Source organism: Trachymyrmex cornetzi, unplaced genomic scaffold, assembly GCF_001594075.2.
Source record: "Trachymyrmex cornetzi isolate Tcor2-1 unplaced genomic scaffold, Tcor1.1 scaffold156, whole genome shotgun sequence".
In the NCBI taxonomy this organism is placed as follows: Eukaryota; Metazoa; Arthropoda; class Insecta; order Hymenoptera; family Formicidae; genus Trachymyrmex; species Trachymyrmex cornetzi.
Window position 1 is genome coordinate 2,467,289 of NW_017296157.1, and position 25,961 is coordinate 2,493,249.

Sequence of the window (25,961 nt, forward strand, 5' to 3'; positions counted from 1 at the left end):
CGACACCTCGCGTCGCGATCGATCGCGCGATCCCGAAGCGAGCTCTGGCTACGTCCTTGATGCGGTTGAACGATCGTGCGGAACGATCGCGATGAAGCGATCGTACATATATAGGAGCGACGTGTAATAAGGGTGACTGCCGTATATAGGTGTAACGGAGAGATCGCGAGGTCGTTACACCGGGGAATCGACACCGCGAAGCGGTGCGTGTGCAACCAGCGAGGGTCGACGAGGAGCGGTAGGCAGTAGTGGTAGTACATCACGGGGTGGTGGTGTGTCAGCGAGTGGATTGCAGTCGGACCGTGAATGCGGCCGTGTTAACAAACCCTTGGAGTCAACAGCGCCCTGTGGCCGACGATTCTACGGTAGGTGAGATCTCGCTAATTTACTCGCCGGCCACGTCCTGTTTACCGATCGTCTCGACCACCTCGATCTCCTAGCTTTTGAATATCCCGCGACATCGCGGACTTACGCAAAGAGATAAGCGCGACTCCTCCGCAGGGTGTTTGAAACTTTATCGCCTGTGGGTTGACATTACTTCCCTAATTGGCTCGGGAATAAGCCTGGGATGACGGTAATGATGGGCGACGGATATTTATACGATGCCTCGTATAATACCTTAGGGCAGGAACCCCTGAGACATATAATCATAACTTATATACATAGTTCATGTTACTATCGTGTGTATCGTGAAACTTTGGTAAGAGATCGATTATCCCGGGAACTTACCCTAGAGCCAATTAGTTATACTAGCTGGTTTATGCATTTTTTAATGCCATGTTATTGCGGCAATTGATCGTAATTGAATCCATATGAAAATAATTTCCTTTAGAATTATCCAGAGACAAGCTGTTCATTTAAAAATAAACCCGTGAGAATAAAATCATTAGATTGTATTTATTGGCTGCGGAAAAAATTGTGTAGATTGCTATGAGCTTCCTTTAGGTTCATGTTCTCTGTTATTTATGCAATAATTACTGGGTGGAATTGTTCATATTGTTTCTCATGAACACTTTAGATTGCACATGGCATGGAAACTAAATGGATAGAATTTAGCAAGTGCCAGGCAAGCGAGTTATATGCGAGTTTATTTAAATATATAAACTCTGTTAATAGAACAGTTTACCGCCTCTGAATATTATTGCAGCAATTATATAAATACGTTTGGTTAGGCAATTAGCCTGCGTGATGTTACCTGTTTTGATAATCACGGAATCGCGAGAGATTGTAAATATATTAAAAACAGATTGATGCTAACAAAAGTATATAGATTAAAAGGTTTTGCTGAAATATTAAAAAATTTAATTACACACAAATTTGAATATACTTTTTTTGGACCTCAAAATAATTACGTAGGACTTTTAAATTGGTTCTTAGATTGAAACTGTTTGCAGCATTGCTCAGCATATTTGAATTTCCTACACAATTATTTTGATAATTTAAAAAAATTATTTTCAGATTCGTACCTAAATTTTTAGGTACTTTAACAAAATTATTCTTTCCGTGTAGCTAAATTTATTTTAGCAAAATTGTTTTTTCAGTATTAATAAAATTTTATGTTTGAGTTATTTTACTCTATTTTACTCCACGATTTCAATTAGTCTCAAACATTTACTCCGTGACTGAGAAAGAAGGTACTCTTTTCTAGATAGTTTGTAAACATATGATTTTCTTAATTAACTTTTCACATGTTATTTATTTTAGTAGATCGGAAATCCACAAGGGGACTTATTGTTAGAATTATCTTTTCTTCCCCAAAATACGACCATTTGCCGAGAATCCGTTCAACCATGTTTCACCAGCAATTACCAAATACGAGGATTATTGAGGAATCGATAAAGTCTTGACGGTCGGTCTAATTGACAATTACAAGCCCTGGCAAGTATATATAACTGTGCATTCGCAGCGAATAATTGCCCTTGGTAATTTCGACCTTCTACCGTTGCATCTCAAATGAAACGTTTCGTATATCGTAGTTTAGAATAGAATAGGTCAATAGGGGAAGAACAGTAGCCCTTCGAACTTCTCTCAATTCGTGATAGTCTTCCCAAGAGACGCTTGATCGATGTGGATAAAGCGTAGTTTTTATCAGCAACTTTAAATCTAAATTTAGACAAAAATTCCATTGATAAGTACTTTTTACGAAAGAGCAGATAACGCTAAAACAAGTCACGTAACGTATTTATAACTAATTCTATTCAATTCGAATTTCTTTTTACTTAGCTTAATGCGACTTGGCTTAATGTAACGTATTTAACTTTTTGAGTGCACTTTTATCAATGCACGCCAGCACTGATAAAATATGTTTTTAAAAATATAGCGAATTATATAGAATAAAAATAAATATATTATTTTAATAAAAATTATTTTTATGAGTTTTTTTTTATTTTGTATTATTTGATGAACTTATATTTGGACTAATTTTAATATTTTTGTATTAATATTATTTCATTTAAATTATATAAAAACATTTCGCTGTATATTTTTATATTTGTACTATCAAAGCATTCGGTATTATTCTCTATTTCATTGTTACGTTAAAAATCATGAACTGGGTAATTTTATTATAACTAAAAATTTGCTCATGATATAGTATTTGTTAAATGAAATGACTAAAAATTGCATCGTTGAAAGAGAAATCCGTTATACCTATTCCGTGAGAAAATAAAGGTAACAAAATATATTTACGATACATCTTTCTGCAACAAGATTTCGAGAAATTACATTTGTAACTCGATTCGCTGTGAACTTGCTTTCAAATGAACCTATAAATGAATGGTTTAATAGTTTTAATTACCCCATTTACTAACAATTACCGAGAATATTCTCTGGCAGATTTTGTTTAACAATTGAGATAAATGTCAACGTGAGATTCAATCTAATCAATACTATTAAACAAATCGCATTGTCTCAGAGTTGGAATGAGAATACATAGGTATATATACTTTCATCCATACTGCATATCAAGTATTATAACAAGGTTGGGAAGTAACGCGTTACTTATAATGTCGTTACCGTAACATAGTTGGAACATTTAAATTCAATACATCTCACATGTTCCAAACGGTCTACTCAAATTGTTGTCAACAATCAATTTAACACAAGATCAATATGTTAAAAGCAACATAAATATATTATACAAAAAGATTAACACAAAAAAATGTAACACTAACACAATTTGTAAGCATATTGTGGAAGCATATTTTTTTAATAAAATTCACATTTATGATATGTTAAATTAACATATTTTATTTATTTATCTTAGAATTTACATTTTTAAATATAATATTTTTATGTTATTTACTTACTCATTAATTATTTATTTATTTATTTACTTACTCATAAATTACATATTTATTTACTTACTCATAAATTACATTATTTATTTACTTACATACTCATAAATTACATTATTTATTTACTTACTCATAAATTACATTATTTGAATACTAATAAATTGTTGAATGTCAATCTAATTTAAAATTTTCAAATAACATAAAATCACATTATGTTAAATTAACATTCAAATATGTCTATTCAAATTATATATTCAATACGATATGTATACTCAAACATTTAACACAAAATTTCAAGAACTTGAATGGATTGGTTTTAACACAATTACAACGTATGTTTTATTATGTAGAGTTACTCTTTTTAGTAGCAAATTGTATACATTCGTTATTATTAACACTAATAGTGCTGTTATTAACAAAAAATTAGTTTCATTACTAAATTTTAATAAATAGTTGATACTGTTACCAATAAAACGGAGCTATCGGAGTTACATTTTTTGAGTAGCGATATCGAATATAACCGTTACTTTTATCGTTATTTTATACACGTATAACACATATATATGGAACATGCGAGTTTCAAAAAAAGTTTTAAAAAAAAAGGAACGTTATGTTAGATTATGTTGTGATTATTCATAACTATTATGAATCTCATGTTGAATAAAGAAAGATCATCAAAATTCGACGAAAAAGTATATAACAGAAATTGTAACGACGCAATAACTAGTAAGTTTTTGAGTAAAGATAATGCTAATAAATTATTTTTTCTGATTGATAATGAGTTATAGTAATGAGTTACTTTTTTTACAATGAATAACGAGCAACAATAACGAGTTACTTTTTAAAGGTAACTTTTTTAACTCTGATTATTAATACATTACAAAATAATAATAAGAAATCTTAAATAATCGAGTTACAATATTATTAAAGATCTAACTAATATTAAATTCGAAAAAGCACATCGTTGCGTTATGAAATTAGCAAATACAATTTCTGTTTGTACGTCATATGTAGATATTGGATAGAAGAGGAATGTTGTCGGTTTTATGAGAAGTCTACATTCTTTTCTGTGCGGTACATACGATACTTTATAGCAAAATATATACAAATATGTACAATTCATAATCTTTAGCCATAAATTTCTGTCTGTTATTTATCCATCTTAATAAATAGTATATCCTCGAGTTCTTGGATTGTTATGTAAATAGAAAGTATAATAGCCGGCGGGATTCAATCGGTTTTCCATATAAATTCTTTGAGAAAGGGCAGTTGGGACAGATGAGAGAAAAAGATAAAACGAAGGCGGAATTCAAGCGCACCGTTCCCAATATGACCGACTCGCTAGAAATATTTCCGACGATAGTTGGTATCCGAAGTATTTAATTAAGTCCAGAGGAAAGTCCCGTGGTTGCATGTCCTTGCGCTTTGACACCGGCGCGTATATCCTGGAGCAAAACAAAGTGCACGAAGTGATACAAACAAATCCACGAAGGGGATTCAGCATCGAAAAAGAATCGTCTGGAAAGACTTTCTTTTTCGAGCTTTATTCGAGCTTATTTCGAGTGATAAGTGAGAGCGGAATGACTCGTTATCGGCGAAGGCGGGCGAGACTTCCCGCCTTAATCCTTGAGAAACTCAGAGGTAGACGTGGAAGATTAATCCCCATGAAAGGTTCGATTCCAGATTTATTGCTTCGCGTAACTTCGATAAGTTGCTCGCCACCTCGCGTTGCACGCGTCATCTCATCCAGTGGTGGAACGTACTTACGTTACGTATAGCGTTGTCGCGCATTTCGCGTAATTACACGGCACTAAATGTCCATCAGACACAGAGGGAGACTGCGCATTGAACGAAGAAGAATGGAAGTTAACGAGGCAACAGGGACGACGTGAGAGTTGGAAGGCCGAATGAATTGTCTTTAATAGCTATTCTGTCGTTGTTGCTTCGTAGAAAACGTTCTGTGGAGCATTTTCACGTCCGACTGTTCTAAGGAAATGAAAGGAATTTAACAGTTCTGTCATCTCTCTCATAAAGAATGTAATTATTTATTTCTACCACGTCTGGAATGTTTTTAATTTTATGACGCTGTTGTGGACTAATTAGTAATAATTAATATTAGAATAAGTATATTGTCCAAATACGCAATACTAATCTCTGTGTTATAACTGTAATTGAATAGGAAGCTTATTTAAAGTACTTAGTTAATTAGAGGGAATTAAAAATGATATTTATGTAATGCATAAAATAATATTGATATAATATAAATGGAGCAGTTATATTAACTGTAACAGCTTTTAATTATTGTTAATATTATATAATTCCTGTGAATGAGATTTTTTCATCAATTTTAGAGATCGGTGTTCGATATTCGAATTCAGGTCATATGGAGAGCGATATTTTGAGAACAAATTTCAACAATTCCTGTTGTTAATCTTTGTTTTATGTGTATGTATGTATATGTATAAATTTTATATTATTTTCGAATTCCAAGGTAATTAAAAAATCAAAATAATTTCAAACGAATCAATACTTTAATTATGAATATAAAAAATGGATAATCTGATTCAAGACAAATAGTCTTAGGGTTGAATAATACATGAAAGGAATGGGGTTTGTAAAATATCTAAAAATATTTAGCTAAATACAGATTTAAAAATAATTCTGTTGAATTATCAGAATATATATAATATAACCATGTAGGACGTTCGTTGCTAGAATATTATATTTTTTTGCAGCGTTGTCCATTATGATTGAATTTTTGCATAAACATTTTGATGGTCCAAACTCCTTTTCATGCATCATCTATATTCTATCATAATATTAGCAAATTAATACATAACCGACAGACGTTATCTCCCAGATAACAATATTCTTTTTTTTACTCGAATTTCCATTACCCACTCCGTTCTCTTTTACATGAATAATTTGATATTTCAGCGAATAATTTTATAATCATTCACCAGAAGAGAAGCGTAAAATCCAGTGTTACGCATTGAGGAATCATTAATATCTGATCTCGCGGTTGCCAGGTGATGATGATCGCGGCATTTGTTAATGAGAAATCGGTCACGAGTGATTCGTGTAATACTGTTATAATTTATCTACCGTAACAGAGGAGATTATTACACATGCCATTAAATTATCATTTGGCGATTTTCATACGACCGCGAAACATTAACAGGTTCCGCATATAGACCGTCGACGGTCGTCGTCGATCGCGTTGTGCACGAGACAGAATAAAAACGTGACGTCAAATACGGTGCACCGGTATTACGTCACGTAGAGTTTGAAGAGTGGTTGGTTCGCTCGCTCGTCGACAATATGAGATATCAGCGTCACCGTGAAAAATCTTTTTGTTATACGTTGGAAAAGTCCGAGCCGACCCCTCTGAGATTACTTCAGCACTGTAATTAAGTTCGCGAAAGAGTAAAAGAGGGAATTTTAGACCTGAAATCCGTATATACGATGGTTGTGCGAAGCTTAGCGTGTAATAATATTAAATTCAGTTTTATATGTTTTATTCAGTGGTGGATTTAGGATCATCCCCTTTCTCAAACAATAGCGATTTTCCTTTTTTCCATCTTTTGGAGAAAATGTAATGTAAGAATCTAGCAAATTATAATGATAACAATAATATCTAATAATACTGTAACTAGTATTTCTCGTTATACTTATGCCTGTTTCTACCAATGCAGAACATTAATTTAAATCTCGGTTCAACTTGTTCTTTATCTTTTTCTAATTCTTAGAATGAAGTTGAATTGAGATTGAAATTAAATTATATTGGTAGAAAGTAGAAAGAGGTATTAGTTGATTCATTCATACACGCGCGATTCTAATTTTAATATTGTTATACGCTGCCTTTCAATGCATACATCTTTGTACATATTGATTATTACGATAAGGATTACCATATGCCTCACAAGTCAGCCGAATTGGGAGAGACGTCCTCACGGAGAATATCGGGATTATCGGAAAATTCGAGTTCAAATTCCGGCTGAAGTAATACTTTTCGTAACAAGTTTTTTACAGATTTTAAGATATTGATAGCATCAAATCGACGATCTGATTTAATCTGTGGAAGAAATATTATTTTTTCGGTTTGATTGATTAAAGACTGAAAGTAATCGGCGCGGAGTTATTCACGGAAAGAACGATTTTACTGAAATATCTAAAAATTTAGCCAGATATAGATCTGAAAATAATTACGTTGGACCATCACAAAATAGTTACGTAGGAAATTGAAATATAATGAGCAATTTACAGTTTTCAGATATTTACAACTAAATAGTTGCATTTCACTTTGTGTTGTTCAGTCCATTAGTGGGTGTCTATGGTGGAATGAGGAACGTGTCATAGATATTGAAGAACATTAGATCGCTGATGATGACTACGAAGCGAGTCGAAACGTTCGAACTTCACGTATGAAGATTAAATATTAAAATTACTTTCTAAGATTAATTGTGCTCTAATTTCTGCGCTTCACTTTCATTTGCCTAAATTTTTATTGTTGAGCAATGTTGCAAAAATTTTGATATTCTAGCAATCAGCTTGTGAGCAGCCTATATAATTATTTTGATAATTCAATAAAATTATTTACAGATCTGTAGCTAAATTTTTAGATACTCTTTAGCAAAATCGTTCTTTCCATGTATATCTGAGATAAAAATTATCTAAATACATATAGATGTATTAGTCTAACATCTATAACTTTGACCGTAATTGGCGTTTCTCGTACTTAATTGATTTAATAATATCTAACAAAATATTTTCAACCATAATTGGGAACTTTCTAATTAACGTTCTACGTTGTATATATCGCATAATACTTTTTCGATACTTTCATCTATTAATAGATAAAGGAAGAAGCTTTATAAGTGCATGTCTACCGTTGCTAATCGACACGTCGTGCGGTTCTCTTTTAAAATAAAATCCGGTAGTAGACGGTAGCATCTAGCGGTAAATGAAGCATGTAACTTTGCGTCTGAGAAAATAATCGGGCGAGAATTTATTTACTTTACCAAGTATTCTCATCACATCGTTGATTACATTCTCTTTTTCTCTCCTTCTTCTCTCTCTCTCTCTCTCTCTCTCTCTCTCTCTCTCTTTCTTTTCTTTCTCTTTTCTTTCCTTCTTAGAGACTCAGCTCGCTGGTCCTAAAGCTCTTCCGCTGGTACGGTGCTAATGTAGCAGCGACGATGCAACTCCAGCACCGTCGGAACAATCTCACCCTATCTTGCGGTAGCTCAGCAGTTGGCCACCTTTGAAACTCAAAAGCCAAGCCGTAACACTGTCGATCGATAAGGTTTACTACTAAAGGCGCACTCAAGGGCTCTTTGGTTTATCAGGTGTCGTACTAGTGTTCGTTGCTCGGTGAATCTCATTTGAGGGTCGCCAACGCTGAAATTTCCGGCAGGCTGAACTACGAAGAATATCGGAAGCGATGAAGAAGGGAAACAGAGAAAAAAGCAAGAGAGAATTCAGATAAATTGGCAAAGAAGAGGTAAAAGAAAAAGAGAGAGAAGAAGAAAACACACACAGAGATAGATGTGTGAGTACGGCATGATATGATTTATCCGAATGCAACAGAAACGCTGACCTTTCTCTCTTTCCTTTCACTCGTTATTGAATCCTCTTTGCGGTATTACGGCGTAATTGGCTCTCGCTCTATAAACTCTTACCCTCATGTGAATTGACTTAAATTTAACTCGCCGTTCGTATAGCGCAGTTCGTTACGGTAGCTTCAAAGTAGATCTATTCGAAACGAACGGAACGATCCGATTGATTACGTTACTTGCAATTGTGTGCATTTTCACGCTGCAGACCAGACAAGTCTTGCTTTTCCTCCTCACTATATGATCCTGCAGCGTGTTTCAAGTGACCACATAAGCTGTCTCGACTGAGCGACCAAAAATATTACGTGTTATACATCAAGCGCGCTATATAAACACCGTATAAATCGAATCATTCCTGCAATACGCGATTTTGCAAAGCAAATATTATATATAAATTTGAAGGTGATAATCTACGTCAAATTTTCTTTTGTGATGCAGCTTAAATCGATTATCTATATTCTTTATAAGTAATTTCTTTAGTAACTTTTTATTGCATCTCAATAAAAAGATATTAAAGGAGAAGATGATATTATCCCAGGTAGCAAGCTGATGTTGTTTGTTATTTTGACGTAAAAATGGTATTAAAGATGTTATTTTGAAACTAAAATGACGATAAATAACGTCAGCTTGCTACCTGGGATATGACATCCCATTTAAATTTTATACAATAACGTGATTAATAATAAATAGGTATTTAAATTTTAGATTTAACGATTACATTCGTTGAAGTGTTATTTGTTCAGTCAATTCTATAGACTCAGAGTTATGAAATATTTATTACTTTAGGATATTATTTATAAAAATGTGACGATACTGTATAATGACTTTAAGGTTTAAAGAGAAACAGGGGTGATAATGTGGCCTTCCACAAAAATAGGTTTAAAAATTGGTTTTGTTTCCAAAACAGTATTTGATTTCTTGTTAACTTTTGTGTGATAATATGCTCAAGTTTAAGAATAATGAGGAAGTATGTGTATTTGTGTGTGTGTAATTAAATGTTAAAATGTATTTTGAAAACGTTTCGAAATGCTTGAAAGTAAAAATGCGTTATAATAAATGTTAGCTATTTGGTATAATAGCTTTATGGTGTAATAGCAAGCTATTAAACAAATAATTCCACAAGTAATAATTAGAATTCGTCACTTAATAGCAAAAAGAGGCCATTATATCTACTAGCCATAAAACTACCTTTTCATTTATTGTATTATTATTATTATTATATTGTGTATATATATCTTAATATTTTCACTGAAAGCGACAAAATGATAATTATTTAGAAAGTATGAAAACATTATAAATTTAAAAAAGCCTTTAGATATGACTTAATGAAACATTTTCCCATTTCCTTTTTGAGAAAGAGAGAAAATTGGAAAAACTACAGGAATAATTTGCGAATATTTTCTTGCAGAAAGCAGTACGAAGTACTTAGGTAATAAGACGCTCTTTTTGTTATTCTGGTAAAGAACGCGCGGAATATTCCAAGATTAACGTCTGTGCATAACGTTCGCAAGATTAATATTCCTTATTCAATGGGAGAAGTTATTTTCTCCCGTTTATGTCGTGTACGAGCATTTCTAGATATTCTTACTGTGACGCCGCGTCGCGCGGACAATAGAGCTCGAGAACAGCTGGCTTTATCTCGATATATTGGTTGAGTGTTGTTCCATTTGCCGACTTCAGTCAATGACAACTTTAAATACCTGAGAATGTCGTGAAGGGTAAAGCAAGAGTTCAAAGTCGCCCTCAGAATGCAAAATTTCAAGCTCTTCTCCGAAGTTGACAGCTTTGAAATGTTTTGACATTGATCCATCCCGTCGTCCGTAAATCCGCGCCGCTTGAGAATCGAATTAATCGTGGCATTCTGATCAAAGCGATCTCTTTCCTCGAATACTATCCATCGCGATTTTATATATTTCTTTCTTCCAAAGAGATTCTGTTCCATTTGAACAAATTTAACGTCGGATCGACATGGAACCGAGCAGTGAACCACCTATCGAGAACGCAGAATAGAAGCACCGCCTCTGTGTTACACTGCCTCGGAAATTGCACGTAAAGTGGTTCCGCGAAGCGAATATTGAGTATTCTCAGGCCGATAATTTGTGCCCTGGGTCACGTAACTGCGCCATGTTCAGTTACTGGCGGTTTTGTCGGCGAAACTTTTATTGCACGGGCAGGCCATTAATTGTCGCAACTTTTCGATTCCCTCCCACTGTCGAGGTTGCCGCAACAAAAAAAGTACATCCCGACATCGGTCGAGAACAGCTGGTGTACAATGCTGCTAATGAAATTGTCATCCATTAAAAGGACGACGAGAACAGGACCGTAGAAACTTCTATCTCGCTCCATTTAAGAAACCCCTTCGACTAATCCGATTTCGTTCTAATCCGTTTGATCTCTCTAATATCTTCTTATGGGAATGCATCCAGATATCTTTTAGAGTGCCCTTCTGGAGTATCAGTTTTCATCATGGATGGCCCTTATCACATGAATAGAAATGGAGGTAGAAATGAAAGGTCGAGCAAGGCGTATCTAGAGTGGAAGATTTTCGTATATACGTGATCACAAATGTGATACGCGAGTATTTTATATTAAATGGCGCATAAATTTAAGAACATCCCAAAGATATTGGACGTTTCAGAAATTGAAATTAAATCTGATAAATCAAGATAAATGTCTTAGGAATGTATCAGGATCGATATAATTACACAGATAATTTAGTCCTGTATTTTTAAAATTCTGTGTGTTTTTAGGATATAAAATAGTTATCGATATATTCGAGAGAAATCTGATTGCCAAGCATTAAAGGAAATGTTTCTTACGGAAAGAATGGTTTCGCTGGAATATCTAAACATTTAGCTAGATACAAATTTTAAAACAAAGTTACATCATTAAAATAATTATGTAGAACACTCAAATTGGTTACTAGATTGTCAAAACTTTTTGCAGTATTATCATCAATTTAAGCGTTTTAAATAATTATTTTGTTGGTCCAACAAAGTTATTTTCTACGTCTAGTTAAATTTTTAAGTACTTCAGCAAAATTGTTCTTTCCGTGTAATATTAACGTAAAAACATCCTTCTACCGGGAATATTATAAACTTAAATTTTGGTAATCAATTCTTTCAAATATATACGACAGAAACATCTTGTATCTCGAATGTAAACGAAAGAAACACTTTGCTGAAGTATTAAAAAATTTAGCTATCTAAAAATAATTATGTTGTAGCGTTATCATCATGCTTGAATATTCTACATAATTATTTTGATGGTTCAACATAATTATTTTCAGATCTATATCTAGTCTAATTTTTATATGATTCGGCTAAACCATTCTTTATATATACATATATATCGTACATATCGAATGAACCTTAGAGACCATTCTCCTGTTCGGTGCATTTCAAATTTAATTCTAGATTCCATCTCCCGGGATATGTTGGACTGCTCATTGTTCAGCAGCGATCTGTGTTCTGTGCACGTTCGCAAACGCACGAATCAATATACAGCGCGTCGAAAGATATTACGTTAGTGATTGGATTCGCCAACATGGAACTATCGACCGAACCCACATGTTGCTTTTATATACATCAGGAAATAGATTTTAAATCGGTCAGATAAAGGTCAATTGTCAATTCGCGGACGTTTTGTTCGATTAATTGCTATTATCAACAGCCGTTTTTAGTTTTATCGCATTAATGTTAATTTTAATACAGGTATATAGAAAAAACAATTTTGCTAAAGTATTTAAAAATTTAGCTAAGTGCATATCTGAAAATAATGCTGCAAAAAGTTTTAATATTTTGGCAACCAATTTGAATGTCCTACATAATTATTTTGATGGTGCAAAATTATTTTCAGATCTATATGTAACTTAATTTTGAGACATTTTAGCAAAACATTCTTCCTATCTAGTAAAATAACAAATTGATAATTAATATATAATTATTATTTTTAATATACGCGGACGCGCGCGCGCGTGTAGCAATTATTTGCGAAACATCATTTGTTTTACTAAAATTGTTTTTTTTTTAAATGTAAAGTTTTACAAAGACCCAATTTTATAAAAAAAACTATCGAGATCGTATGCAGCTTATTGAATTATTTTAATCTAATAAAATTACTTTTACTATAAAATGAATAGGTCGGTTAATTACTGTAACTGTTGTTTCGTACAGAGGCAGGTTCATAGAACAGATTTTAATCTAACATACGTATAAACATACTTGCATTATATTTAGTAAATAATCACATAGCTGGGAAAAAAATTTGTAGGCATTGATGCAATTATACTGATATTTAATCGGTTTAAATTTTTTTAAACATATGTTATAAATATTATAACTATTCAGTATTAATCAACATGTATTTATCAAGATTTCGCACGACTACGTTTGGTCGTAGTAGCCAGTATTTGTAAATATCGATGCAATTATATACCGACATTTAATCGATTTTAAAAAATAATATATGGCATAAATATTATAATTATTTAATATTAATCGAAATGTATACATTAAAATAATTCGCAATGACTACGCTTGGTTTGGCCGAAATTTTATGCACGCGCCATAATGAATCGATTGACATCGTCTGACAAATGTTATGTAAATGTCCTATCACAGTGCCATTACGATAAACGGTTTAATTAACTTCCATTAATAACGTCAATATCATTTCTTGTCAATTTCCCGGGGAAACTCCCGTCGCGACGCTGACGCGAACAAGAACTGTTATTCTTATTAACACGCTCGGTAATGACGCGCGGGAGCGATTAAAATAATTATCGTTAATAATGACGTTATCCGTTTCGACGAAAATTCGCTCGGCGGGATGGACAATCGAGGCCAAAACTATCGATCGGATGATTAAATCGCGTCCCTTCGTGATCTCCCACGAATATTAATTTGGATTACAATGCAACGGCGTTTACCAACGTAGTCAATAGATAGTGGGACAATGAGTGACAGCGAGATCCATGGAACGTTGTTGCGTTGACCAAGAGTGGAACGATTCAAGGGCGAGCACGACGCCTAATTCCTGCAGACGCAGATACCGTCGCGGCAGCGACCACCCTTGCGACGTTGCGTCAGGCATCTGGCTGCGCAGGCACTGTGATGGATACTCAGCCACTTGGACTGCCAGGACAGAAGGTCGCAGGTCACGCGCCGGTTCCGGATGGGCGACAGATCCGACGGCATTTCGTCGTCCACTGGATCATCGATGGTAGCTGAAATGCAATTCCTCCGCTTTATTTTCCGATAAAAATAGAGAACATGAATTATTGCGGAGTATCGCGTTTTATGTACCCTTTATAAGTATCCGGTGTCTCGAGAGCTTTCGTTAAACTGTGCAGAAGAGGTTTTATCAAGGATACGTAGATATGTATATTCTCTTGCGAAGATGAAATTGACTCCCCTTCTTTATTGTTCTTGATACATAAAGCGAGAAAAGTAAGAAGTTTTCGAAGAAATTTAAAACAACTTCGTCTCCCTTTCTCTCTGTCTTCAAAGTTTAAAGTCTTATAATAGGAATTATATGACTCTTGCGAATTAAATTTCAAACTTCAACCTTTTTATGTAACTCTAATTATGCAAATCACTTTGACATTAGAATTAGTATTTAAAAAATATGTAGCAGGGTCTTTTTATTTTAAGGATTTTAAGAAACAGCTTATTTAGTGCGCAACTAAGCGCAAAGATTATTTCTAATTTAGCATTCGGAAATGATATAGTAACTCATAATAATGGAATGACTCGTCAGTAGAAAAGGTCGTGTCGAGCTCGATATGAAAGGATATCGACAGCGTATTATCGGAGTACGACAAAAGGTGTCAGCGAGAGGAGAGGAGAGCGAGAAGAGGAAGAATGTGTGTGCAACTATTATGCAGCGCGAGACAAAAGACTGCACATTCTAGATATTTATTACTCTATTGCAAAGTATCGTCATGTTGTATCTCGGCGACGTACCGTTTTCCGCGAAAATGAAATTACGCTATAATATTTAACGAGCCAAGCATTTATTATAATATCCGATCTAATTATCGATAAAAAAGTGACCTATTGTAACTCGAACTTGATATCTCAGTGAATAAATCACTGATAAAGTAAGAATTATATATCCAAGATTAATTACAATTTGTTAAGATCGTTCCATTACCAAAGGAACTTGACTATTATTTAAATCTAAATCTCGAAATGACGGTAGATGTACGTATTGATTCTCAATTAAAATCTCTTTGTCAAAAATGACGAACAATTTTCTTTATTGTAAAAGTAAAATAAATTGAGCTCTCGAGATAAAAAATGACTAACAGGCAATTGAAAGCAATAATCAATGCAATTATTCGTGCGTAATAATTAACAAATGTATTGTTCTAGACGTTACATACAAATAAGAAGAATCGGACGTTTCAACTTCGTTCGAGCCATTATCAGCAATGTTCTATGGTAAATTCAAAAATTAATCGTACCGAATTAAATAAGTCTAAAAAAGCAGCTGAGGAATTTTTTCAAGGTTTGAGAAATAGCCAATAAGCCGTTTGGCTGAATGTTAGCACAGCTGCTAACTATGATCAGTATTAAAAAAGTAAGTTATTTGGAAAGAATGGATACGCAAAATTCGTTCAAAGTACTGGTTCGCACCGAATAAATTGTTGAAATGATGACTTCGGCATAAACATTACTTTGTGATTACTTTGTATATAACGCCTTGAACAATACATTTGTCAATTATTACGCACGAATAATTGCGTTGATTATTGCCTGTTAGTCATTATATTTTTTAATTTTCTTTATGTTACAAATTCGGATTATTCTCATTAAAATATATCTAATATTCATTCTTTTTTAAACACGAGTTATGTTATTTTGGTTTTTTGAAATTAATTAATGCTTTTTGATTAGTCTAAATTAAGTGAGTCTTCTGCTTATGATCACAATAACATCGATCAGTATCATTGAATCAGTAATACTGACAGTATACATCAATATTTTTACAATCTAACATGATTAGTATACGAAAAGAATGGTTTTACCGAAGTATCTAAAAATTTAACTAGATACAGGTCTGAAAATAATTTTGTTGGATCATTAAAGTAATTATGTAGAAATCTTAAGCACGAGTAATGCTGTAAAAAGTTTTGACATTCTGTTTTGACAACAACCAGTTTGAGCGTATATATATATAATTATTTTGATGGTCCAACAAAATTATTTTCAGATCTGTAATCTAACTAAATTTTTAGATACTCGATCAACAACTGTTCTTTCTGTGTGTTATTGATAATATTTCAATTTAATTTTACGGACTTTATACGATCAGAAATCTGTTAGTACCCACAAATATTGACAGTATTATTAACGATGATCCGGATTTTTTATTTTCAAGCAACAGTATTGCTCTGTGGTAGGGAATTCTGATGCTCAAGAATCAAGAAATCCGTATTCAACATCAATACATCAATATTAACCGCACACAGTCAATAATATTGTCAATATTTGTTGATACTGACAGTATTATTGATATAGAAGGACGTGTAAGAACCCTATTACAAACCCAGCGTCAGTAACTGTATTATCAGATGCTCGCGTCAGCACCGGAGGATTCAGATCATTTATTTATGATCTTTCTCGGTGAAATGTATGCTTACCCAGTTCATAAGTAGGTCCATCGTAGACAGCCGGTAGTGTGCTGACCAAGGTGCAAGCCAATACGACAAAGACAGCGAGTGTAGCGAACAGCTTCATGATTGCGGAACTTTCGCGCGCACTCAAATTCGTTTTGAACAACAATGTTCCTTAAGACGCTGCGTCGCTTTATATACCTCATCTCGGCTGTCGCCGAGATAATTCTTATCTACTTTCCTGGATGCGTTCTCGTCAACGGTCTTTCCTCTTGATGTCACCGGAATCCCCGCGGTTTCTCATTCGTTATTTCTAGATTCGCCAGCCGCTGACCAAATCCTCTGTGTAGATTGACCTATGTATTCGAATATTAATTTCCGGAATTATCACCGTTACCGGGACGACTGCGAGTGAAAGAGAGAGGCGACGAAACGGGTCGATCGATCGCAGCATTTCTGTTGAACGGAAGCGTGGACGTGACTATAGTTCGCGATATAAGTGAATTAAAAAGAAATCGACAGGTATTCATTCCGTACCATTCAATTTGTGAACTTGGCGTACTTGAAGCTTCTTGGATATAATTCTTCGATTTCTTCATATTTTTTCGACATGCCGATATATTATATAAAAGAGAAAATCTGATAACGAAATATTGAATGTTAAGCAAAGAGCAATTTATTTCACCGTATACACGCTTCAATTATGATTAAGAGATTCGTTTTAAATTTTCAATTACTCCGACCAGATTTGATCTTTTGCGATAAAAGGCCGGAATACATGCGAATATTAAACAATTCGAATTTCCATATTACGACCACAAAGAGAAAATTTACTGAAACGGAATTAAAAAATCAATTGGAATAACTCTTTGCCATTTTTACGAGGTTTGTTGTTTCGCTTATTGTACTATATATAATAAATGTTCTGCGCGTTTTGCATATCCAAAACATCAGCAATTTGTTTGTGAGAGACATCACGATGTCGATTAAACTATGTGAATAAACAATCGATGATGGAAGGTAATTCTGCAGCTGTCGCAGGTGATCGCAAATTTCATTAGCGTGAGCAGTACTACAGCTGACCCAGATACTGAACAAAAATATGACTCCTGTGAACACTAAATATTTATGTAACTGCGCAAATGTAACGTTTAATACGTAGCTGTCATTTACATGTTTTTTTTCCCCTTTCACTGCATCTGAACGCATTACGACTCGGGATTACCCCCGTTACATCCCACGCAAATATGTATTTATAGAAGAATTAATGCCGAAATTACCCCCCCATTACACGGACGTGATACGCGAAGAGGGGAGGTATATTCTGGTTATATCAAATCGAAATGCTCGCACGTGCTCGGAATTACGCGAACCGAACAAGGTTATATATATTACGTGCAATGCTTTATACCTGTACGCGGATGCTTGTCTCTGAGGAAAAAATTCTGTGGGGAATTTCTCGAATCTCAGTATCGCACATACTCGAGAAATCCCGTCGGACATCCACTCGGAATCTTAAACAGCACATATATACACCGAGGCGCTAATTCCGTTATAAATGGAGCTAAATATCGGATGTCTATTCTATCGATACAATTTAACTTTAATCTCGAAATTTTAAGCGTAGTTCTAAAAATTAAAAAAGATGAAGAGTAAGTTGAATCATAATTAAAGTTAACACTAAAACCGTGGGTCTAAATTAATTTAATTGCGATTCAAAGTAAATCTGGTTTTTTTACAAGAAATAATTGTCACCATAAAAGTAAAAATATTTGTAATTAATTGATTGTTTGTGAAAGTCGTACAAATCTAAAGCTCTACATGCAAATCCAGATTAACTAGAAAAGAAAAACTATCAGATGGATTAAAAATGGCACAGCCGCGGTTCTAATATTAACCTACATTGGTGAGATGAAGAAAATATTTGTAGAAGATAATTAAAGAATAAAGATAAATAAAGTGCACTGTCTGTGCTTATAGTTTTAATCTTTTGATATAAACTTTAATTAAAGAGAACTTCCCAGAATATCGCAATTAAAAATTCAGTCTCCAAGATATTAATAAACTGAAAATTTTTTTTTAATTTATAAAATTTTGAGATCTTTTAAAATACATATTTGTAAAAACAGAGATGAGAAGGCAGTCGTACTGTCCGAGCTCGAGCACCGGAAGCACCGGTGAGCCGCTGATTGTCGTCGAAGAAGAAGCGGAGCGCTGTCGCGCGGAATCACCGCCACGATGTGTCGACCCAGACTCACCATCCTTGAATCCCTATCTGCTCTCACCATGGAGGGACGCCAGGAAGCACTCCTTGCCGACGCCACAATGTACATCCGGGATAACCGCATCCCAGGTACGTGCTGTGTATACGTGCACAGGAAGTCCTTCGCGGTCGGCGTTGTCGATATACGCAATATACCCTCTTTATACGAGCGCGAGAAATCTGAAATAGAATAGTTCTCCGAACGCCAAAATTGTCGGAGTAATGATCGATCTTGAAGGGAAAGAAAACAGACACGTGAAAAGGTTTTTGCTGAAGTATATTTATAAAAATTTATAAAAATTTAACTAGACACAGATTTGAAAATAGCTTGTTGGACCATCAACATAATTATATAGAAATCTCAAGCACAATGAGCAATGCTGCGAAAAGTTTTGACATTCTGACTATTTCAGAATCTTTTATATAATTATTTTGATGGTGCAAATAAAATTATTTTTAGATTTATATCCAACTAAATTTTTTTATACTTCAACAAAATCGTACTCTCCGCGTATTATAACAAAATTAAAAAAAAAAAGATATTAAATTAAGATAAAATTAAAAATGAACATCTATGAACTTTTTACTTTTCAACTATTTTAATTTAATATATTTTTGTTTTGATAAAACACTATTGTTTGATTTATTACTGTTTTGATGAAGCTTTACAAGCTCCTTGTTCACTCGCCACTTCTATTTCAAACTGTGACGTCAGAAGAAAAAATACACAAAAATAAAAATTCTTGAAAAATATATTAATATGGAAATATATATTTCAATAAAACAATATTTATACTATTAAATTTGTAATGTCAAACTATATCCAATTTGAGTTATTTTTTTATTATTTCTATAGTACTATTGTTCTTACGCAATATGCGTTAATTTAACTAAAAAAAAGGAAATTAAACAATTTAATTCAATAAAATGTATTAAATTTGACTCTAATTTAGTTTATTATTTACTAAATGTATACATTAATATAAACGTTAATATAAACATTGTTTACTTTAAAACATCGATGTTTGATTTATATTTTGATATATGACGCTCTTCGAATGCAACCATAAAACTTAAAAATAACAAAATGTTATTTTTAACTCAACGGATGTGGTAACTGGGTTTACTGTTGCTTTTTTTTATACTTTACAAGGTATAATTGGCAAAACTTATAAAATACATTGAAAATTCTTCTCTTTTGTTTCGTTAATTAATAAATAATCTCGAAATTATATCATATATTTAGAAATGAATTATGCATAACCAAAAACGAAATCAGCTGTTAAATTAATAACATACAGAATAAACTATTAAATAAATATATAATATATAGAAATAAATATGATTTCTCCCCAAAACGAGAAAATAGTTTTCGGTAGATGTATTTTATAAGTCTATTCCATCGATTGCAAATGTTGTTTTATTAAAAAATATTTTTATTTAAATACAAATATTTGCAAAAATTTTTATCGTGTATTTTCTCGCTTTTGACGTCAATCTGGTACAGTAGGTGAATGCTTTAACAGATATCTTACTATTCTAAACTTAGCATCACAATGATATTATCATTTTGATGTGTACAGTTACATTTTTAAAAGCTTACGACCAAGATAGATCTAGAAATAATCACATTAAAAATGTATAAAATCCGAGATTGTACGATTCAGATTTATAGTATTTCTCGATGAGGCTGTGTCCTTTGATTGCCAATCCGATTAATTAAATTTCTTTCTCAAGCAGTAAGATAAATCCGTATTGGGTGTCGATGTCGATAAGATGGTCTCCTCTTAAATTGCACGCGACGGTATCCTCTTGAATAGGTGCGACGGTTGAGCGAACGCGGCGGAGAAGGTTCCGGTCCATCAGCGAGGGAGGCTGCTTTCCTGGCGACGCTCTCACAAACGCCGGCACCGACGGCCGGCGGTCGGCGGCACTCTGTCGTCACGATCTCCAGGGTGCCGACCACTTTCTTCGGGCGCAATCGTCGCGAATCCATCGCTGCTTTTCCTATGGGAGGCGCCACCAGGATATTACAGAGCCGGCGAGACTCGTCCACCGGGATAACCGGCCCGCCCAGCAACAGTGGAAGCACTCACAATCTACAGCTCGATATTATGGACGATATTGCCGAGATAAAAGCCAGGAAGGTAAATTGTAACTCTGGATTAGCGATATTTTTAGAAGTAATCGTAGTAATAGGGTATACAGCCTAAAGTAATACTTACATGAATAATATAAATGAGGCAGGACGAATAATAAACCATAATGATGAGATTATTCAAATCTTATTTTTCTGCTAGTTTAATGTAGAATCTTATCAAGAGATAAGACCGAGCTTTATGATAATCATTTGTAATCTTATGACAACCACTTAGGCTTATTATAAGGGGTTGACCGTTATTGATTTTTATTATGCCCGTCCGTACTTGTTTCCTCGAAATTAAAGATGCAAGAGCCGCGTGGCTTCTAGTAACAATCCAATTGCAATTCTAAGACGCAATTCAGCAACGTAAATTTGAAATTTGAGAGATCATGTATTTTACAAATATATTTAATAAAATTACCTGTATTAGGAGTTAAATTGCAATTTTAAGACATTCTCAGCAACGTACATAAATTCAAGAGAGATCTTGTATTTTATAAAGATATTAATAAAATAGGTTCTTTGAGAATATAAACACAGAAACGAAAAGTCGGATCGTTTAATAAGTTTAATTAACTCTGTTGGTTTGTTTAAATTTACTATTTCGACTAATTTAAATTTTAATTAATATCTTGTGAAGAGTTTTAAAAAATAAAAGATTTTCACAAAAAGTCTTATATTAAAATACGAAGTCATCAAATACCACAGAGAAAGAAGTTTTTAAATAAAATATTAACAAGAACAAATAAATTACAAATTAAAATTAACAAACTAAAAGGTTCGAACTGAAAAATTCAATAATACATTTGAATAAGGGCTAAATGAGTCAAGCACGTTAAACGGCGCAAAAAAATATATTGTTGCAATCACAAAATTTTTCCAAAATTTTTCGGTTCACAACGGAACCATCTTCAGTCGATACATCACTTACATTACATCTGTTCTTCTTTAGTATACACATCGTTAGGTAACATAACAAATAAATTACATTTCGGGACAAATAGACCGGAATAGACCAGCAGAATAATATATTTCTCGTCTAATCAATATATTTCCTTAGAATTTTTCAAAGAGAATAATTCAAGGTTCAAAAACAGAAAAAAATTATAAAGCTTGTACTTAAGTTTTTTAAATTCCATTTTGTATTACATTTTGTAGAGAAAGCGCATACTACTATAAACAATTGATAGGTATTAACATCAATACGATGTATAGTTAGACAGTTCTCTGACGTTTTGTTTAATCTCGTATTTACACTTCATTTTGAAGAGAATGGAGCATATGAAGTCCATTAACAATTGATAGGTATTTATGTTAATTCGATATATAGTTAGACAGTTCTCTGACGTTTCGTTTAAGCGAGGAGCGCTCTAATCGTGCTCGTACACGCGTCCCAGGTCCGTTTAAAGATGTACAAGACACCGTCTCGCGAGCGCGTATGCGAGATCCAGCCTCTGGAGGGCAACGGCAGTTCTACCACTCAGAAATACATACAGCATCAGAAACGCCGGTTCTCCGAGTTCTCGGCATCGGTGGCAGCGTCAACGTCAGCTTTACGTAGACGCGCGTCCGAGATGACGAGGCCGCTCTCCGATATCGAGTTACCCGGAACGTCAAGAATAGCTGCGGCAGGTATTACATGCTCCAACACGGATCTGATATCCATCTTGAGTTCCTTGACATCGTCCGCGACGGAGATAAATACGTGCGGCACGTCGGAAGCATCGAGCGCGAAGGACGAGCAGGCATCGAGCGCGAAGGACGAGCAGAAATCGAGCTGGTCAGCCAAAACGGCGGAGCAGAGGCGTAGTCGACTCAAGAATTCTCGATCCAACAGCTTCGACGTCTCCATCCTGCACAGCACTAAGAGCAAGACGCCAACTAGCAGTGGTAAGAGCACCATTGGTGCGTTCATAACGCCGAGCACCTGGTTCGCCAAGAGGCATCAGCCCATCTCGAAGAAGAATCGATACGACGAGGAGAGCGCGACGACTTTCAAGCTGGACAAGTCGCGGATGATTAAAACTGTCAAGGACACGCTCGTGAAGAGCGCCAGGCATAAGGTCCTCTGGGACGACAGTAGTGGTACCAAAGTGGATGCTCAGGTAAATCAATGTAATTAATTACGCTCCATTCAGACAGTCCGTACTAATAGCAAATTCGATGCAGTTAGTGCGCACTGATGCACATTCAAATCGTCGTATATAAATTTACTTAAATATGTATGTTTAATATAAATATACAAATGGATTAAACCGCGAAATCATCAATACATTTTATTATACTGTTAGGTAAAATATCTATTTTATATAATTCGAAACATTTACGTTTTACTGTTATATTTACGAGGGGAGACCATGATGTTGAGGTACGATTTTGATCTAACTTGATGGGGATATATAATATATATCTAACAATTGACATGTGCAGTAAGACGTACACTGAAAAAAAAGTCTGATTTCATTAACTGGAATTTTGGTTAAAAATAGACAAATCAGAATTTTCTGATTGAATCTATTATTTACTTGAGAAAATCACAAAATGCAATTAATATGACCAGAAATTTTCCTCATTACTAAAAAATAGGCAAGAAATTATAATTTACATCAATTATAGATAAATGTAACATCCAAATTACTTATGCATCCTATTGCATAATTGTTTTAAATAATTCTATATACAACAAAGAAAATAAATAATAACATTTAAATGAAATTGAGAACAAAAATAAAACATACATATCAAAATACAAACTGTCGCACTGTGAGTCTAGCTTGTAACTGCGACTTCTTTTTTAGTTTAATGTTCTCCTATTCTTTAAGTTTCTTGAAGTGAAATTTCACTCCAAAAGAGTTAAAAGAGTTACTGCCATTATTGAAAAAGAATGAAAAATGTACACTCTTGAATAAGAGATAGATTTTTATTCTTTTGGAGTGAGATTCATTTCGAAGGAAAGAAATTTCGCTCCTTTTTCTGAGTGAATCTCGCTTAAAAAAAAAATCTGCCACTCTTATTCAAGAGTGCAAATTTCTTACTCTTTTTTAATAGTAGCAGTATTTGAACTCTTTTGGAGTGAGCTTTCACTCCAAAAAATTTAGAAAGTAATTGAGTTATTTCGGCTTATTTACCGGAATTAATTGGGTGGTTTACAAACAGAGCAAGTGTTAAGGAACCTAAGTAACTGTAGAATTTACAATTTCGATTGTCTCGCCTATTTTTTAGTAGTGCTTCTTACTTGGCACACGTCGGTTGTTGGGAATGCACTACATTCTCACCAAGTTTGATTAAAATTAGTGACCCCAACGGCATGTTCTCCTTAGATTAAATTAGTGTACATGGCTTTAATATGCACCAGTGCAGCAGTGCACTAACTAGTACGTTCAACCGAACTAGTTAAGCTACGAACGGCATTAGTATGATGCATTCCGTTTCACCTTGTTGCTCGCCGAATATTAAAGAAGGATAAAATGTATTAAATGATACATCATGCGTAATATATGTAAAACTGAACGAACTCTATGTTAAAGATTACTACTCGCACTCGAAAAAAGAAAGTTACTTACTCATGTTTATTTGCGCTCGCTTGCTTAATCCGATTTTATATAAAAGAATTGGAAGCTATACTATTTATAGAAAAACCAATAAAAAAGTAAACATTGTTTCTTCATCAAATATATTTTTTAAAATCATGATTGGAATTTTGCTTAATTTCGCGCAAAATTCTGTTATTTATAATACAGTACCTATATATATTCATCTGCAAAAAAGTAGGCCACTGTAATGTCACAGTGGTCCATTTTTTTTACGAGTTAGTGTATGCATGTTCATTTATGCATTCAAGATATATAATATATCGTAAAAAAGATCGCGTGAAAGTGAAATTTTGCGCTTGATTTGGTATTTATAGGTGCTTGGTAATGCCATCGAGAAGATTCTCACCTCGGGCCACAAGGGAAACGATGCGGAAGCTTCGGGTAGTTCATCCGGAAAGGCATCCGTGTCGCCAAACAAGTCACGTGTCAGTAAGGTCGCCGGTTGGTTCACGAGCGGGAACAAGGAGCAGGAACAATCGGACTGCGACTCAATCTGCTCCACCCTAAAGGACCTTTTTGTCAAGTAGTGCACCATCGCCGGACTATCTCTCGCGATTACGACGATTCGTATGTTTTGTTGGTAAACAAGATCCACTGAATCAACAGTACAAGTTATTTGCTGCACTGCCGCTATTTATTTATTTGATTTCTTTTTTGCCGAATAAGTTCGACATTCCGAGCCAACTCTCGCGCAAATCAGACGAGATCCGTGTTGGAATGGTTCTCTTGTTTACTCTTTTGAATTGAGAAAAGTGCAAACGCGGGAAAGGTCGGAGGAAGTAAGAGGGAAGGAAGATCAAAGCGGCGGAAGATTGCGAGTTGATCGAAAATGTTGCAGCTATTTTTTTCTTTTTTACGTATTTCTTTACATGGTAAAATTCATACTCTTGCGCGCGTCTATCTTTTATGAAATACGTTCAGATGCTTACAGTTCCTTCTCATACTCGAAGTTTATTTAATCCGGAAATGATCACCTGGGGTGTCTTTACATTTCAGCGACGACAAAATTTGAATTGTAAAGTATATTTTATGTATATTGATTATGTATATTATTATGAATATTTAATATTTTTTCTTTTTTTTAATAATTTTTCTTTACAAACTTTTAAATACGCAATTCCATTAAAAACCCGCGCAATAAAAATTTATATATTAATTAAAATTTTTTTTAGAAAAACTATCGCAATAAGCTTAACGTGCTTATTTCATTTAATATTTGTTTGGTTTCTACTTAATTTTCCAGAAAATTGTGATTAAATCCATATTCATGATATTTTTAAATACTAACAAATCGGAAAAAATAATCAATAATATATAATTTTTTGTTAATAATATTGATTTTAGTTCGGATGTAAAAACATCTCAGGTGGTTGTTCATGTGAAAAGAAATCAAATGACTATTCTTGGGTTAATCCTATTCTGAAGGAAAC

At 34.0% G+C, this 25,961-nt stretch overlaps 2 protein-coding genes across 2 annotated transcripts; one reads left to right on the top strand and one right to left on the bottom strand.

Annotated features, from left to right (window-relative positions):
- Window positions 1-25,317, top strand: LOC108758413 (uncharacterized). Its single transcript, XM_018503380.1, has 5 exons — window positions 1-365; window positions 18,662-18,885; window positions 20,616-20,942; window positions 22,336-23,043; window positions 24,846-25,317. Exons 2-5 carry the CDS (start codon window positions 18,664-18,666, stop codon window positions 25,056-25,058), a joined length of 1,470 nt encoding a protein of 489 aa, XP_018358882.1. The 5' UTR covers window positions 1-365; window positions 18,662-18,663; the 3' UTR covers window positions 25,059-25,317.
- Def2 (defensin 2) lies at window positions 13,257-16,718 on the bottom strand. The gene is made up of 2 exons (XM_018503382.1): window positions 16,560-16,718; window positions 13,257-14,138 (listed from the first exon to the last, which is right to left on the bottom strand). The coding sequence occupies exons 1-2, from the start codon at window positions 16,654-16,656 to the stop codon at window positions 13,942-13,944; spliced, it is 294 nt and encodes a 97-aa protein (XP_018358884.1). The 5' UTR covers window positions 16,657-16,718; the 3' UTR covers window positions 13,257-13,941.
- Window positions 25,318-25,961: the final 644 nt, after the last annotated feature.